Source organism: Podarcis erhardii, assembly GCF_964252035.2.
Source record: "Podarcis erhardii genome assembly, chromosome: 3".
NCBI classification, from domain to species: domain Eukaryota; kingdom Metazoa; phylum Chordata; class Lepidosauria; order Squamata; family Lacertidae; genus Podarcis; species Podarcis erhardii.
The window spans coordinates 66,912,659-66,929,764 of NC_138507.1; the positions used below are offsets into that span (position 1 = coordinate 66,912,659).

The 17,106-nt window shown below is 42.0% G+C and overlaps 2 protein-coding genes and 1 long non-coding RNA gene across 9 annotated transcripts in view; 2 read left to right on the forward strand and 1 right to left on the reverse strand.

Annotated features, from left to right (window-relative positions):
• Positions 1–13,976, forward strand: part of PLEKHG1 (pleckstrin homology and RhoGEF domain containing G1) — a 109,241-nt gene extending 95,265 nt beyond the window's left edge. For all 7 annotated transcript variants that reach the window (XM_081854303.1, XM_081854301.1, XM_081854304.1 and 4 more), the window contains 5 exons: positions 67–89; positions 1,703–1,888; positions 7,824–7,940; positions 8,565–10,254; positions 10,982–13,976. In XM_081854303.1, coding sequence (XP_081710429.1) covers positions 67–89; positions 1,703–1,888; positions 7,824–7,940; positions 8,565–10,254; positions 10,982–12,033 — 3,068 coding nt within the window. In that variant the 3' untranslated portion in view covers positions 12,034–13,976. The remainder of the gene's footprint in view (positions 1–66; positions 90–1,702; positions 1,889–7,823; positions 7,941–8,564; positions 10,255–10,981) is intronic.
• Positions 1–17,106, reverse strand: part of LOC309337678 — a 200,759-nt gene that overhangs the window by 82,544 nt on the left and 101,109 nt on the right. The window lies entirely within an intron of this gene.
• The window catches only part of MTHFD1L (methylenetetrahydrofolate dehydrogenase (NADP+ dependent) 1 like), a 103,107-nt gene continuing 102,760 nt past the window's right edge, over positions 16,760–17,106 (forward strand). Inside the window, exon 1 of the mRNA XM_081854333.1 lies at positions 16,760–17,055. Within this exon, the coding sequence (XP_081710459.1) occupies positions 16,835–17,055 (221 nt within the window). The 5' untranslated portion in view covers positions 16,760–16,834. The remainder of the gene's footprint in view (positions 17,056–17,106) is intronic.

Genomic DNA, 17,106 nt, shown 5'->3' on the forward strand with positions numbered 1-17,106 from the left:
ACATTATTTTTTTACTAAGTGATACTTAGGATTGTTTTGTTTTTTGTTTCCCACTAATAATTTCAGAAATGGACCCAGACACGAAAAAGGTAAGCCATATCATTCTCCCCACCCCCAGTAGCTTGAAAGTGATTTTCGAAAAAGTTAGATTTGAAGTACTGAATACTTCTTATAACTTTAGAACAGTTTGTTTTCCCTTTTCCACTTACGATTGTTATCCATGCCTGCCACCTACTGGCTGTCATGGTCTTACCCTTCTTTACCTCCAGTTGTGCACAACTGCAAACAATAAGCTCAGGGTTGGCATACAGCATTTTATACCTGAGGCAGGAAATCTGAATATTCTCCCACCTTTCCAAACCATAACATGCAAACAATCCACCTGGAAGATCTCCTGTGCAGTCGCCATTGAAATGAATAGAGCTATGTAATAACTTGATCAATTATGTGCCATGCGTCAAACATGTCTGTCTCCCATTTTACCCCCCTCAATGGTATCCCAGCTCTGTTCCCTGCTGGGTGTCGTTGTAGTGCAGTTTTGAAACATAACGAAGGGTGGGGAAAGAGACCAAAGAGACTAAGTAGTGCTGCCTACCACATACTCTCTTGATTTGTCTAAGCCAGAAATTGGCCACCTATGGTTCTCCAGATGTTCCTGGACTACAGCTCCCAGCATTCTTGACCATTGGCTGTGGTTGATGGGAACAGGAGCCCAACAACATCTGGAAGGCAGCAATATCCCCACTTCTGCACTAAACTCGTGGTAATTTCACTTCCCTTTTACTGCTACGTGTTCTGATATTAAGCCACATACATTTCCTATACATCGGTGTGTCATCTTCAGAAGGATGTGTGTGTCTACTACTAAGAAATAAAAGCTATGTGAGAGATGATTTCAACTGGCTCATCACAGCTATCTGCCAATCACCCATTCCCACCACCCTTCTGAGTAATACCCCTCCCCACCTTCTCACTATATAGAAGGGTCTGGTGACTTCTGTTTCAGTGTATCTGAAGAAGTGTGCATGCACACGAAAGCTCATACCTAGAACTAACTTAGTTGGTCTTTAAGGTGCTACTGGAAGGAATTTTTTTATTATGATTTAAAAAGAGACCAAATACATGATGTAATAATAATAATAATAATAATTTATTTATATCCCGCCCTCCCCAGCCGAAGCTGGGCTCAGAGCGGCTAACAGTAAAATAATACAACATTCTAAAATCATTTCATTCTAAAATCAATTCAAATCAAATTAATGGCAACCATTGGGCTAGAGTTCTGTGAGGATTGCCAAAGGAGGGGGTCAGGCTGTGCCCTGGCCAAAGGCCTGGTGAAACAGCTCTGTCTTGCAGGCCCTGCGGAAAGATGTCAAGTCCCGCAGGGCCCTAGTCTCTTGTGAGAGAGCGTTCCACCAGATTAGAGCCACAGCCGAAAAAGCCCTGGCTCTGGTTGAGGCCAGCCTAACCTCCCTGTGGCCCAGGACCTCCAAGATGTTTTTGTTTGAAGACCGTGTGTGGCTTGTGCGTGTGTGCACATTTATATATGCATATATTTGCATGTTTATGTAGATGTGTATATGTGTATATATATGTGAATGTGCTACACACCCACATCAGAATAGCTGCTGATCTAGCTATAGCTTTAAAATGAGAAGGATGGGACCTGGTGCTTCATATAAATATATATTTTCCTTCCAAGCGGATCAGTATTGAAGGAACCCTGCTATCTCAGGCTGAAGCCCTCCTCAGTCCTAGGAAAAAGTTTTCACTGAATCACAAAGGACTGGACTCCAATGAAGTGGCCTATAGTAGCGACCAAGAGGATAACGCCCTCACTGGTGTGATGGATCAGACTGACGCTGACGATGAAGAAGAGACTGAACAGGTAGCCAACTTGCTTTGTGAAATGGAAAGATGAACAGTAGGGTGTGTGTCAGATATGGGTACATAAAGGATGAGAATTACTGGTGCTTGAAGGATTTATTTTTGTTAATTCCAATGCGAACCTACCTGATCCACACTTCCCAGATTGGAAGTGTGTGAATTGGATGTTGAATGGTTTCTTTAAATGTAAAGGTTCATCATTGTTCCACCTAATGTGTATGTCTTTAAGGGGCCAGAGCAAGGGCCAGAGCAAGATAACGAGACCCAGCTTTACAGCTGTGAAACATAGCAGGTGCTGCTGAGTTGCATTGATTAAGGTGTGTCAGCATTTGTATGTAGTATATAAGGAGCAGCACCTAGCTCTCCCATTACCCTGGGGGTTGGGTTGGTGGTTGGGTCTGGTTTGTTGTTAATGTATTTAGTGTATAAGGAGTTTTTGTTTTTGTAATTAAAACCTTGTTTAAGTTATTTTTGAGTCCCTTTCTTTTTAATGCATGATCTCCCCAGCAAGCTCTCTGCAGCGCTACCATACTGCAAATAGCCAACATCTTTGGTTATGGGCCCAGCTGCTGAGTGGATGACTGCATATTTTTGGACTCTGAGAAAGGTTTGAAAACTCCTTCTCCTGTTAGTGTAGTTTTTGTGGGTCTGGAAGATTTCCAGAATGGTTGACCGGGTTCCTGAAGCTGAGAAGTCTCTGGTCTTCCCACAGCTAACAGATGAGAACTATAGTTTATGGTCCTTTCGGGTGGAGGCGCTTTTGACCTCTAGGGAAGTATGGACCTATGTAACTGAAGACCCTCCTGACCCTGTAACTAATGCTTGGTCCAAAGGAGATGCAAAAGCCAGGGCGATAATTAATTTGGCAGTCAGCGACCAGCAAGTAGTCTATATAAGGAATAAGAAAACTGCCAAAGAAATGTGGGACAGACTTGCAGCAGTGCATGTTAGAAAAGAGTCAGCGTCTGCATTGACGTTTTTCAAGCAGCTGTACCAGACGAAGTTGCAGCCTGGTGGTGATTTGGCAGCACACTTGAGACGTCTGGAGGCAATACGCGGCGAATTAATTCGAAGGGACATGGACATACCTGATATTCAGTATGTTTTTATCATTCTTTGTTCCCTTAACGAGGACTTTGATGGTGTAGCTAGCCAGATATCTGCCGTCCCACCAGCACAATTAACTGTGGAAGGGGTAACGGCAAGATTAATGGGCGAGTTGGATAGAAGGGAGGCTTGTGCCATAAGCACTCCTATTTCCAGAAGTAATGAGGAACACCATATGCAAACTTGTGGTGATGCGACTGCATTTAAAGCTGCAAAGCGTTGTTGGTTCTGCAATAAGCAAGGACATTTTGCAAAGGACTGCAGAGTCAAAAGAAAGCAAAGTACTCCCAAGCCTGTTTCTGATCGTCAGTCACGGTTGTCATCTCAGCAGCCAACATCGCACCGTAAAGACAGAAACGAGCCGCGAGCTTTTCACGCTCGGACTGCAGATCATAAAAGAATTAAAGGTACCAAGTGGAATTCTTTTATTGTGGACTCAGGAGCTTCTCACCACGTTTGCAACAATCGAAGCTTGTTTATTTCTTTCGAAGAGGAAATTGGTAATGTACATTTAGCCAATTCACAAGTCTTGCAGTCACTTGGCAGAGGTACTGTTAAACTTGACTCTTTAAACATTACAATAGCGAACTGCATTTACTGCCCATCAGTGGACAACTTATTATCAGTAAGGTGTTTTGCTCGTCAAGGCATAAGTGTGCGTTTCTTAAATTCAATGTGTGAGTTTTTTGAGGGAAACAAACGTCTATTGTATGCCCGGGACTCTGATGGTTTATATAGACTGTATTTTCGCACCTACTCCCAATTGCCTATAAATTGCAGAGCAGCACAGTCAAGCCAGGGGTTGAGGAATGCAAGGCCTCATTCCGGGTGTCTCCACGAGGCGCACAGAATTCTGGGACACTTGAATTTTGCTGATGTAATTAGGACGAAGAATATTGTTAATGGCCTCAACTTAAAGCCATGTAAATTCTTTATGCAATGTTTATCCTGTTGCAAGAATAAGATTAAGGTTGCACGCAAGGGTAGGTGCTCAGATAGGAAAGTAACTGAGCCATTTGAGCGTGTACATTGTGACTTAGTTGGGCCACTCCCACCATCATTAGGAGGTTCAAAGTACTGGCTCACCCTCATAGACCAGTATAGTAGATACTGTTGGACTTATGCAATAGCTGAAAAGTCACAAGCATTTGAGAAGTACAAAGTTTTTTACAACTGGGTAAAAACGCACTTTAACAAACCAATTAAGAACCTGTTTTCTGACCGGGGCGGGGAATTTGTTTCTGAGGATTTTGAGAAATTCCTGGAAGCGCAGGGGACTACTCATGAGTTATCTTGCCCCCGAAGTCCCTGGCAAAATGGGCTTGTTGAAGTTGTGCAGCGTGACCTGCAGGCAGGGGTTAAAACGTATCTGCATGATGCTAATCTGCCGCTGAAGCGCTTAATGCATTTTGTTATGTCAGAAATCGCAGTTATCATTCTGGTTTAGATGTCACCCCCTATGAGAAGCTGTTTAAAAAACGCCCTAATCTGAAATACCTACGCATTTGGGGTTCAGATGTAATTATGCATTATCCCGCTAAGCAGAAATTGGGTGAGCGTAGTGTCCAGGGTAAATTAATGGGCTACCAGCAGGGGGCGTACAGAATTTACATACCAGCAACTGGCAAATTTCATATTACCAGAAGCATGATACAAACTGTAAATTGGAATGGAGTTGCTGTTTTCCAAGATACTGATGGTATAGATAATACTGAGGAAGAAGAGGAAGAAGCAGCAGCAGCAGCAGGAAATGGTGCTTCTGAATTAATGGAAAAAGACAAAAAGCCTGTTGAATCTGATAATTTGTTTGATGATTTAAAGTCACAGGCACCCAAGGATAGGTTAGATTCTCTTGAGTTTTCTGATCGTGAGCTTAGCCTACAGGGACCTCTTCAGTCCGACAGTGATGATTTACAACCTGAAACTAGTAATTTACTTAGTCCCATTAAGTCTGAGGAGTCTGACTCTCCTTCTAGACTAAGACGTTCAGATAGAAAGAGGCAGAAGCCACAACGATTTGCAGATGAACATTTTAATACTGTGTATGCCAATAAGGTGGTTTTTGAGCCAAAAAGCTACAGTGACATTCAGAATTTACCTAAGCACCAAGCTGCAAATTGGTATAAAGCTATGAACTCTGAGATAGCTTCTTTAAAAGAGCATAACACTTGGTCTCTTGTACCACAAACCCCAGATATGAGACTTATTGATTCAAAATGGGTTTATAGAGTTAAAATGAATGACAAAAATGAAGTTGTAAGGTACAAAGCAAGATTAGTTGCTAAGTGTTTTCAACAAATCCCAGGCGAAGATTATGATTTGTGTTATTCGCCAAGTGTAAAATATGAAACAGTTAAGCTTTTGTTAAAAGATGCATCACAACGTGGACATTCTGTTTATCACCTAGATATAAAAACTGCAGATTTGTTTGCAGATTTAAAAGAACAAATTTTTATGCGTGTTCCTGAAGGCATAGACGCTGCTGAAGGTTTGGTATGCAAATTAAATAAATCCCTTTATGGTCTGCACCAAAGTGGAAGGAATTGGCACCAAACTTTAGCAAAAGAATTGCTGGATATTGGTTTTTCACAAGGAAAGGCAGACAATTGTGTATTTATAAAGGAAAGGGCAAACTCTGTGACAAAAATATGTGTGTATGTAGATGACGTGTTAATTTCTACAAAAACTAAACAGGAATATGAAGAGGTAGTTTCACAGTTACAGAAGAAATTTGATGTGGTGGAATTAGGCATAGCTAAAAATTACTTATCCATGCAAATTGAGAAAGGCAAAAATGGATCTTTTCTGGTTCATCAAACTGCAAAAATTGATGACCTTGTTGAAATGCTACGTTTAGAAAATGCAAATGGGAAGGAAACGCCTATGGTGTGTGGTTTCACCTTTACAGGTAAAGATAAGCCATTTCCTAACAAAACTTTGTATTTTTCTGCTATAGGCAAGCTAAATTTCATTCAAAGAATCTCAAGACCAGATATAACTTATGCTTTTCACTTTCTGGCAAAATTTGTGGAAAAACCTACTACACAATGTTTCTCTGCTCTTAAGAGAGTGGTAATGTACCTTAAACATACTAAACATTATAGGTTGCAGTTTACATCAAGTATTGACAAAGGTTTTGAAATTTTCTGCGATGCATCTCATGCAGTGGAACAAAATAATTGCAGGGGTGTGTCTGGTATGGTGTTTTGTTATAATGGTTGTCCGTTTGAATGGAAGTCCCAGACACAAACCATTATTTGTCTCTCCACAACAGAGAGTGAATTATGTGCATGCGTTCAGGCCACTCGTGATGTAGAATGGTGTCTGCAAGTATTCGCAGACCTACAGATGCAAGTAACACTACCAGTTAAAGTTTACCTTGATTCCCAGAGTGGACTTGCTATCCTATGTTCAGAAAACAATACGCAGCGCACCAGAGTCTTAAGATTACGTTTGGAGTTTGTAAAGAAATTAATTGCTGACGAAATGATTGTATTTGAATATGTCCCAGGTGATAATCAAATTGCGGACATTTTTACAAAAGCACTTCCAAAGGTTACACATGAAAAACATGTACAAAGTATGCTTTATGTTTTTGTTCCACAATGATGAACCGCAGGGGAAATGTTGAATGGTTTCTTTAAATGTAAAGGTTCATCATTGTTCCACCTAATGTGTATGTCTTTAAGGGGCCAGAGCAAGGGCCAGAGCAAGATAACGAGACCCAGCTTTACAGCTGTGAAACATAGCAGGTGCTGCTGAGTTGCATTGATTAAGGTGTGTCAGCATTTGTATGTAGTATATAAGGAGCAGCACCTAGCTCTCCCATTACCCTGGGGGTTGGGTTGGTGGTTGGGTCTGGTTTGTTGTTAATGTATTTAGTGTATAAGGAGTTTTTGTTTTTGTAATTAAAACCTTGTTTAAGTTATTTTTGAGTCCCTTTCTTTTTAATGCATGATCTCCCCAGCAAGCTCTCTGCAGCGCTACCATACTGCAAATAGCCAACATTGGAATGTAATGATTATTTGGATTTTCATTTCCCCAAATTTTGTGATGCAGTTTTCTGTTGTTGTGGTTGTTGTTATTTAAATTTCATTTTTAAATCACGTGTTTAGATAAACACATTTAAAAATGCATACACACACACACACACACACACAGAGAGAGAGAGAGAGAGAGAGAGAGAATTTTCATGCCGGGAGAGAAAAGGGGACATCATCTTCTCTTTGCAGTGCCTTCCTCATACTGAAAAAAAATATTGCATGTGTATATTTATACACAATATACACCACTTGTGTATATTTGTACAAAATATTTTTACATGATTATTATTTTAAAATAATATTATTTTGAAAAATAGTAATAATCCGTTACATTTTTTGTGGAAATTTCTAGAGGCCTGTCAGTGCTCAGGCAGTCTTTCTGAGCTTGTAACAAGACTTGCATATGTTCCTAGCCATTGTACATTTATTTGAGAGGAAAATACCACCACCCAAAACTTCGTGAAATGTAGAAGCCTCATGCTTTCAGAGTGATGGCATTACAGCTACCATATCAATCAGAAAGCAATGTCTTCCAGAATACTCTTCCTGGAGCCCACCATCTACCCTGCAACAAGAAAAATATATGTCCTTTGTCAAAAACATTTTGTGTTAGCGCACTGCCTTTTGCTGACCTCTGTCAGCTTAGGAGGCCCCACCAGAGAGTCCTTTCCACTGTAATAATGCAGTATCTTGTCGAACATTTGACATTTCTGAGACTTGGCTTTGGCTGAAGGCTTTCTCTGTAAAGGATTATGTGTCATACTGTAACCCTTCTGTTTTCTGCAGACCACACAACAAAATTCCCAGCAGAAACCAAAGGGAGGCCGCAAAAGGTTAAACAGTCAAGTTGCTGAAAATTTTGAGAAACGAAGAAGTGTTAATCTCAGTAAATGTGAAATTCAGGTACAGTCTTTATGGAAAAGTGGTTGTATAATTTATCAACTTAATGTATTCAGTGGTATGAAATAAAATGTCTTCTTTTGCAGGCATTTCAAATGAGGTTTTAAGGAGAGGAGCATTCAAATTTTGCTTTTAAAAAGCCAGGAAAATAATGCAGTGCACCCCTATCCCTGGTTTCTTGAGAGTAAATCCCGCTGACTGTGTTCAAAGGGACTTACTCATTTGTGTGTCTGTTCAAGATTGTAGCCTATGGAACCCGGAGGCTCCTGGGTGTTCTGAACCATCTGGAGGGGCCTGCAGACAAATGCTTGTGAATGGCTAGGGTACATGAGAGGCAGAATGGATGGTTGATGAATGGAGTATGTGTTTTTGCATGGGGTTTGTGTGAGAGATGAATGGATGATGAAGGGGGGAGGATTAAAGACAGAAAGAGAAGGAAAAGAGGTTTCTGCACCCACTTTTTGTCTTGGTTCTGTCCAGCACCAATATGTAGCACCCAGCCAGTTTCCCTCAAGGAAATGAGACTCTCAACTTCAGTAAAGGTTGCCCTCCTCGTATATGTGATTACAATTCTGCATTTTAGTTAGATCATAGACTAATAGTGTGCTCTGTTTCAAAACTTCATAGAATGCAAAGGAGCCTGCAAATGAAGCACCTTCGCAGGTCAACGCAAAGCTTTCATTTTCCTGCGGTGGAGGTGGTCATCCATCTCGGCAGTTTGCACCACAAAACAGCTCATTTATGGCGAACATTTTGGGCAGAACAGATGCGGTGAGAAACATCTGGACAGACCACCAGATTCGGCAAGCCCTGTTCCCGAGCAGACGCCCCCCACAAGAGAACACAGAGGACGAAGATGATTATCAGATGTTTGTACCGTCAGAATCTACATCCAACTTGGTTTCCATTGGCTGTGAAGAGAGAGAGCCTTCAGGCCGCCCTTGCAGCTGGCACGTAGGGCTAGCTCATCAAAGGGACATTTCTAACTCTAACTCTCACAGAATTGTGAGGCGGGCCAGCAGTGCTGGGGAAAGTAAAACTTCTCCATCTGGTTCAAGATACAGAAAAAATGACCTTGGTCAGAATGCTACTTGGAATGAAATAAAAAGTTCCAGGAGTGAGATGGACAATCTGCAGGTGTACCTAGAATCTTCAGAAGAACTGACTATTGATGACATAGATCATGTCTATGACAATATAAGTTTTGAAGATTTGAAACTAATGGGTCTCACTCGTAGGGAAGCGTCTGACCGTGCTCCACAAGGGTCAGCTAGAGACTCACTCTATGAGGCTCAAGACCAAGACATTGCTTTCAATAAAAGACAGGCACCTCAAAGCAGGACCTCTATTTCTACCAGCAGAAATGAAACTACTCCCAGAAGAGGAACTCCACCTGTAAGCTCTCATGATCTAAGGATCAGTGAGGAAAATATCTATGATACCATAGTCCTCCCAGAGCAATCACTGACAAATTTCAAATGTGATCGCCTTAAGTGTTCCAAAAAGAGGAGTTTTCTGGGTCTGGAAACAGATTTTGCATGCTGTGACCACCTGCGGCAGTTTGTTTCTGAAGAAAGCCTCCATTTCAGTGAAGATGAAAATCCCTATCATTGTGTTCCATTAGATCATGATTATTTGAGCTTAGTGGATAGCTCATCAAACTCTGATTCACACTCTCACAAATCTGCTGCGGACAAGTTATCTGAGGAAGTGGATGAAATCTGGAATGACCTGGAGAATTACATCAAGAAGAATGAGGAAAAGACGAGAGACCACGTCCTTGCAGCTTTTCCTGTCTGCAAAGATGACATAGACAACAACACTCCTACTAGAACTACTTGTGAGTTAAATAAAGATGTGGGATATTCACTCCCCCCTCTCTCACTGCCAGAAACACCTGTTTTCCCAAAAGCTTTGCCCAACAAAGTTGCCAGGTTGAGTGAAGCCAACCTCAGATTCGAGGCGGAAGCATCGCTATGTAAGGAAACACCATGCAGAGCAAATTCCTTGATGAGTCTCAACAGATCTTCCCTCTCCAATGAGAGAGCTTTTGTCGATAGTCTTTATGAAACTGCCAGTAGTATTCTGTGCAGTGCAAATGCAGAAAGTACTGACAATGAACTGGATGCTGTGGATAAAACAAAGAACCGGGTCTTCACAATGGCAAGACAGTACAGTCAAAAAATTAAGAAGGCAAACCAGCTTTTGAAAGTAAAAAGCCCAGAGCAAGAGCAACTTCTGAGCCGGCAACATAAATCAAGGCAGAAGGACTTAGCAGCCATTTTGGAAGAGAAGAAACAAGGAGGCCCAGCCATTGGTATGCTGACAATGTTGTTGTTTTAAACTATTCTTACATTGAATACTTTGAATGCCTTTGGAGGAGATGCACACAGGTAGCTTAGCAGCCTATGCATGTTCCCCTTTACAGAGAAACCCCTAGTTTGTGGACAGTGTAGGTGTGGGCCAGCATATGCAACCCCACACTCTCCCTCTGTGATTTTAATTGTATAGTAGTAAAGGGTAAAGGTAAAGGGACCCCTGACCATTAGGTCCAGTCGTGACTGACTCTGGGGTCGTGGCACTCATCTCGCTTTACTGGCCGAGGGAGCCGGCGTACAGCTTCTGGGTCATGTGGCCAGCATGACTAAGCCACTTCTGATAAACCAGAGCAGTGCACGGAAACACTGTTTACCTTCCCACCGGAGTGGTACTTATTTATCTACTTGCACTTTGACGTGCTTTCAAACTGCTAGGTTAAGCAGGAGCAGGGACCGAGCAACAGGAGCTCACCCTGTTGTGGGGATTTGAAATGCCGTGTATAGTAGTAATAACATCCAAATAAGGCTCTAATACAATGGAAAATATAGCTAAGGCTACAATCCTATGCTTGCTTACTTGTCAGTAAGACCTATTAGAATCAACAGGACTTATTAAAAAGATGCTTCCTTACTACGCTATAAATTTAACTACCATGTTACAGCCTTTTTATAATATGAATGCAACTTTGTTTTGAACATTGTGTCCTCTGTCACACTTTTCTTTAGGTGCCAGAATTGCTGAATATTCCCAGCTCTACGATCAGATTGTTTTTCGGGAAACCTCACCCCAAAAGACCAGTTCTCAAGACCCATCAAACATAAGGTATTCCTCACCAGTGTCAACATCTCAGTTAGCTGCGGAATGCTTCAGAGCAGAGGATTGGTTGCACTCAAAATACAGTAATGTGGAACTCTCAGATTTCTCTCCCTGGTCGGAAGTCCCACAGCTGAAGGCCAGAAGCTCCCCTTCAGAAATGAGTGCAAAGCAGAGACAGTTGCCGACGGCCTGTTCAGTGCCTTCCCTTCAGACTCCTCTTCGCCCGCACATTCCTGCACAAAGGTGGAGTGCAATTATAAATCAGCCTAACAAAGAGAACTTGCACCACAGTCAGGTTTTTAACTCTTTAGGAAGACAGGAAAACAATGCAAAGTCACAGATGTATAGCAGGTCACAATCATCTTCCTCTATTGTGGCCAGCAAGTCTGGAGATTCAATAAATTATCCACATGAAATGGACAAGAAGCAGCTGCATTCAGACAGGAACTTTCTCTCTGAACACTATAAAGAATCTTTACCAGGTGACACCCCAGGACTTGCAGCATGTGATGGAACAAAGCAAAGCCTCGAGAATTGCTCCGAAATGATTCTGCAGGATTCTCAAAAAATTCTTAGAGTTAACAGAAACTTGCTCTCAAATGCACAAATAGCTACCCAGAACTATTTTTCTAACTTCAAAGACACTGATGATGGAGAAGGGGATGATGACGACTATGTTGAAATAAAATCTGAAGATGAGGGCTCCGATTTAGAGAGTTTCTACAACCAAACAAAACTCTCGGATCCAAACATAAATGTACATTGCGCTGCTTCAGAAACTTGTAGTGACAAAAATATGCCCCTGGCTCCTGCTAAGGCATCAGACTCTTTCCTGGCCACATGTAGTGATTCAGATAAATTGAATGATTACCTATGGAGGGTACCATCTCCTAATCAGCAGAACATTGTCCAGTCCTTAAGGGAAAAATTTCAGTGTCTTAGCTCAAGCAGCTTTGCTTGATTTTTTATTATTATTATTATTCTTAACATTATGCCTTAATGCTGACAAAGTTATAATAGGGCTGCCTGTACTGGTAGTGTACATTGTAGTGTGTATATTTTAACTATCATGTAGTGAGAAATTTAAAGTGACTAGTTTTGCACTGTCAAGTTATTGACTGGCTTTACATTGCAGGCAGATTTCTGGCTAGCTTTTCCTTGCATCCATTCTTAACAGTGTCCCCTATGCTGAACTCATGGCAATGATTTTACGAGAGCCAGTCATGTAGGCCAGAATTCTGATTTTGTTCTAGGAATGGCATTAATGCTGAAAAGGAAGGCGGGGGCGGGGGGGCGGGACGGACGGACTGGCATATTATGTGAAATGTGCAGTGAAATAACAGTGAAAGATAAAAAAAGCGTACTCTCAGGTTTACTTACTTAAAGGACTGCACATATATTTTCATCAAGTGAGGTATGAAATACTGTGATTGGACTGAAGCTTATTGTTGTATTGTCACTCAACTCCAATAGCGTTAAGATTCCCTCCTTATGTTTCCACAGCCTACTTTTCCAAGTAGGTTTGATAAATAAAATGTGCACTTGTGGTACAGACCAAAATGGAATCTGTGGGATCAAGCAGCAAAGCACCTTTCTCCAATTCAAGCCTGCAGGGTAGCTGGAACTCCCTGTTTTGGAAACAATTTCCTGACACTAGTAGTTCAAACCTATACATTACTGAACACAAACTAGAGATGGTTCAGTCCCATTTAGCTTAAAGGAATCCCCCTCCCCCATTTGTTTAAGTTGGTATCCTTTTATTTCAATACACTACATTCCTTTTTGTCTCCCTTTTATCACATGAAAGTAGTAAGTAGCCCTAATCAGATGTTTAGTACCCATAAATGCCAAACATACGAAGGAACACTGAGATAGCACAAGCCGTTATCGCCATCTAAATACCGACACACATGCTGGCCATGTCTTGGCATCCGTCTGAATAGGTCAATCTGTATGCAGGTATGGCTCCCTCCACAGAGCTGATTGATAGCTGTTCCTGGGGCAGGAGCTGTTCACTTGCACATCCATGCTCACATAGCCCAACCTTTTAGACTGATGCTTATCACACATGGGCTGGGAGAACATGAAAAGCACCCATGTCTGTACATTCTCAATAACCCCTTCACAGATTTAGTACGAGCAGGTACCAAATACCTTAATAGAGTTGACTCTTACTGTTTATGCTGCTGTGTATTCTTGTCGTCTTATTTTTTGCATAGCTTTAGCTTGGAAGCAGTAGTGTTTTTACTTGAAAAAAAATACAGTGTGCCAACACACAATGTTTAACCAGTTTTCAGATGAAGGACATATAACAGTGATATAAATGAAATTGAAATGCATTTTGCCAAGGGTGGGAATTCTCTCATTTCCACTTAAAAGCACTCCACTTTGCTCTAGCACAAGGCACAGTAGCCCTCATACATTTTAGAATGTCAACAAGTTGCTTTTACAGGCATTTTTTGATAAAATCCCACAAGTGATGAGTGTATATTCCATTCTACCAAAAATAGATATTGAAAGCTTTGTGGTTTCTGAATTTATCTGAACTTCATGCAACAAATGCTTTTTAATTTTTGAAATACTACTTCAAGAATGTTGGGATTTTATTTCTGGTTTACCACGATCTCAAAATTTCTTATACAAGGCTGTCCCAGTTACATAGAAGAGCTGACTGCAATTCAAGCTATGTCTAGTAAAATAGATTATGACTAATGCAAGTATATATTAAATTAGCAAACTTCAATTCTTATTTAATAAAAATGTAAAATAATGTAAATAATAGTAAAAGAAATTAATTTGTATGCATTAACAATAGGCACATTTAGGTTCCTTTGTAACGACAGAGGAATTTTATTAATCTGATAAAATAATGAGATATATGCTCAATGGAACACATAGCTTTGTGAGGAACAAACAATAATATGCTCTGATGGTGTTTCCTGCTTGGCAGGGGGTTGGACTCGATGGCCCTTGTGGTCTCTTCCAACTCTATGATTCTATGTTTGGGGTACTTTTTGCTTTGCTGGCAGAAAAGCAAACAGCTGAATTGACAAGTAGTTGAGCCCTGGAAAATGTTTCCATAAAAACAAGGGCAATACTGGTTTTCAATTCTCAAATGAGCTGCCAACCTTGTATCTAGTTCATGCTTTTTAGGGAGCTTGACTTACGCTGTCTAACATCTTCAGTTGCCATTTCCCCAAAAATACCCGTTAGAAAGAAAACTACTCCCAACCAAAAAAGCAGATCTAGATTTTATAAATACTACAGTTCCTCATGCAAAACCTATGTAGCCAAAATAGCAAAAGAATGCCATTGTTAACCTGGTTTGAACTTGGTAAATGAACAATTGGAAATACCATGCATCTTTTTTTTTCTGAAGACACTAATATATATTCCTTCATATTGTAACATAGGTTAAATTCACTTTGTTGCACAGCCTTCTCAAATGAGCAAATTATATAAATTTCTGCAGCCTCAGGACAATACAAATGTGAATGGAATCAAAAGCAGCTGTTTCTTGGTACACAAAAGGCGAGTTCATTTGAGGGTCTTCTTCAAGACCACCACCCACATTGTAGGTTAGTGGGTCCGTTTTACCGCCTGAACTCTCCTGAGCACATTACTTCATTCATGGCAGTGGGTAGCACAAAAGTGTAATGTGAGGGCACAGTAGGGAAATAGCAGCCATTACTAAAACTGGAACAATAGAGCCAGAGAATTAAGGATGCAGCAGAGGAGTCAATATGACATATGCTGCAAATTACAGTAGATAGGTCATAGCAGACTCATCACATTTTTATTAGTTTAAAGGTGGATTTCTCTTTTCTTTTGAAGAGTCATGCCTCTCTTTTGCAACTTTTTGTAAAGAACATTTGAAAGGAGGTTTATAATTTTTAACCATGTAACATTGTTTGTAAAATACTCTGGTTTTAATGTATTTCTGTACTATTTGTTGATAGTGTCAGCATGATTCTACTGGACATGGTTCACAATGAAGTCGTTCTGGATGGATTCACACTGCGTATTTCCTAATTTCTGCAAATCATTTCTTAGCATTTTATTCTACTGGTTAGAGACAACCTCTACATTGCACTTTTTTCATGTAAGGAGTCTTTTTTTAAGGAAGATGTAAAAAATGTATGTACATGTAGAATATTCTTCAGTAAAGCTTTTTCTCATTTTGTTATGCTTAAAAGCTGAGTTTAAAGCATGCCAAACCTGAAAATATGTAAGTAATATCTGCCATGGGAGGAAAATAAATACTATTTGCAGCAAAATTGAAAAAGAAAATGTAGTCTGTTTTGTTAATTAAATGTTTCACACTGTGCAGTGTACCAAGGGGATTCACCCCTTTGCAACTTTTGCCACTGCCTCCTTTGCTTGGCTTTTATCATTCACTGAATCAGCTGGGAAGGGCCAGCATTGGTGAATATATTAATATAAGATACAGATCCAAAACAAAGTGTGTGTTCTAGTATAATGTATTACGGGGGTCACCCAGCTAAAGCCTGTGGGTGCCATGGTGAAGGCCTTCATTGGCACCCTGGGCAGAGGGTCGGGATTTGTGAACTCTCATTTGGGGGGAAAGGGTAAGTCTTTAGCCCTCCAGCAAGAGGGGTGAAATATGAAGCAAAATATACAGCTATCCTTCTAAGCAATTGCTGTGAAATGAGCCAGCTTAGTAGGTTGCTTCTGCCCCTCAGTATTTTTAGTCAACAAGTGAAGTGAGAGCTGTGATTTGTTGTTCATTTGTTCAGACACCAGGTATTAGCAATCTCTGGGGTCCTGAAGAGCTAGTGTAGAAACATCACACTGGCTCATAGGCTAGGAGTAGCACAGGTTCTCCCACAGTAGAAAAATGAACATAGTATCCATGTAGCAGTAGGACACTGTGGTTTAGGATGACAAGAAGCACCCGACTTGGGACCACTGACACCGAGGCACCAATAAAAGCTGTAGAAACATGGGCAGATGTTTTTGTGAGCTCTAGCGCCAGCTTTTATCCAGAAAGAACCATTTCCCCTCCTTGCCAAAGGGCTTCTTCAAAACTCTGGGTATTGATCATGCAGCAGCCTTTCTTCCTACTAATTATTGGTGCCAAATGTTGTCCTGGGCCCCTTGTAACCAGTGGCGGGTGGCCACCATTTCAAATTTCATTTTCCACAATGCCCCAGAAAAGGCACAACGCTGAGGTACTGTGGGAAAAGCCAGAGTCTGCTGCCAGCTGAGCGAGATGCTTTTCAAATTCAAAGGAAAATTCTGCAAGCCGCAGCAGCAGACGACGCTGAAGCGGTGGTTGGCAGTTTTAATTACCAAATATTTCTCCTCTTCCCTCTTTTCCCGTTTCCTTTGATGTAAGGCCAGCTGCTTTCCGTGGGATTTATTTCCAAGTTAGCACAGGCTAACATGCCCCCCCCCACCCAAATGTTCATAATAAGGCCAATGTTTCCAAGTGACGACGTTTGCTCAGGCGAAGCGAGGGTCATGGCACTTGCCCTGGGTGCGCTGGAGAGGGCAACCCGCTCGCTCACCACCTGAGGGGAGCTTTGCGGACGAGTCTATGCCCGGAGGCGCAAGCGAGGCGCCGAGGCTCCGCTGGGTCCCCGCCTTTCGCAGGCATTTCTTGGAGCCGGCCACGCTTTGCCCGTCGGGCGCCCCTCCCCGCGCCACGTCCCTCCCCAGAAGCCAACAACTCCGCCTCCCCGCCAGGGAGCCCCGGCAGCAGCAACAGCAGCTTCCCTCGCGTCCTTCCTCTCGCAGCCATGAGGCTCTCTGTCCTCCGTCGCCTGGCGTGGAGACCGGCGGCACCGGCTGCAGCCAAGCACGGCGGGAAGAAGGTCAGCTGCAGGGCTCTGCCTCTGCTGCGCCCTGGAAGCGGCTGCCCTGGCGCGCTCCTGCTCCCCCGGGGCATCTGCGGCACGTGGGGCCGCCTGGACAAGCAGCGAGGGTCCGGCAGCGGAGGGCTACGGGGCTCGGCGGCCAGGTAAGCGGACGGGTCCCCTTTTGCAGACCGTGGGGGTGGGAAGTGCCTCGT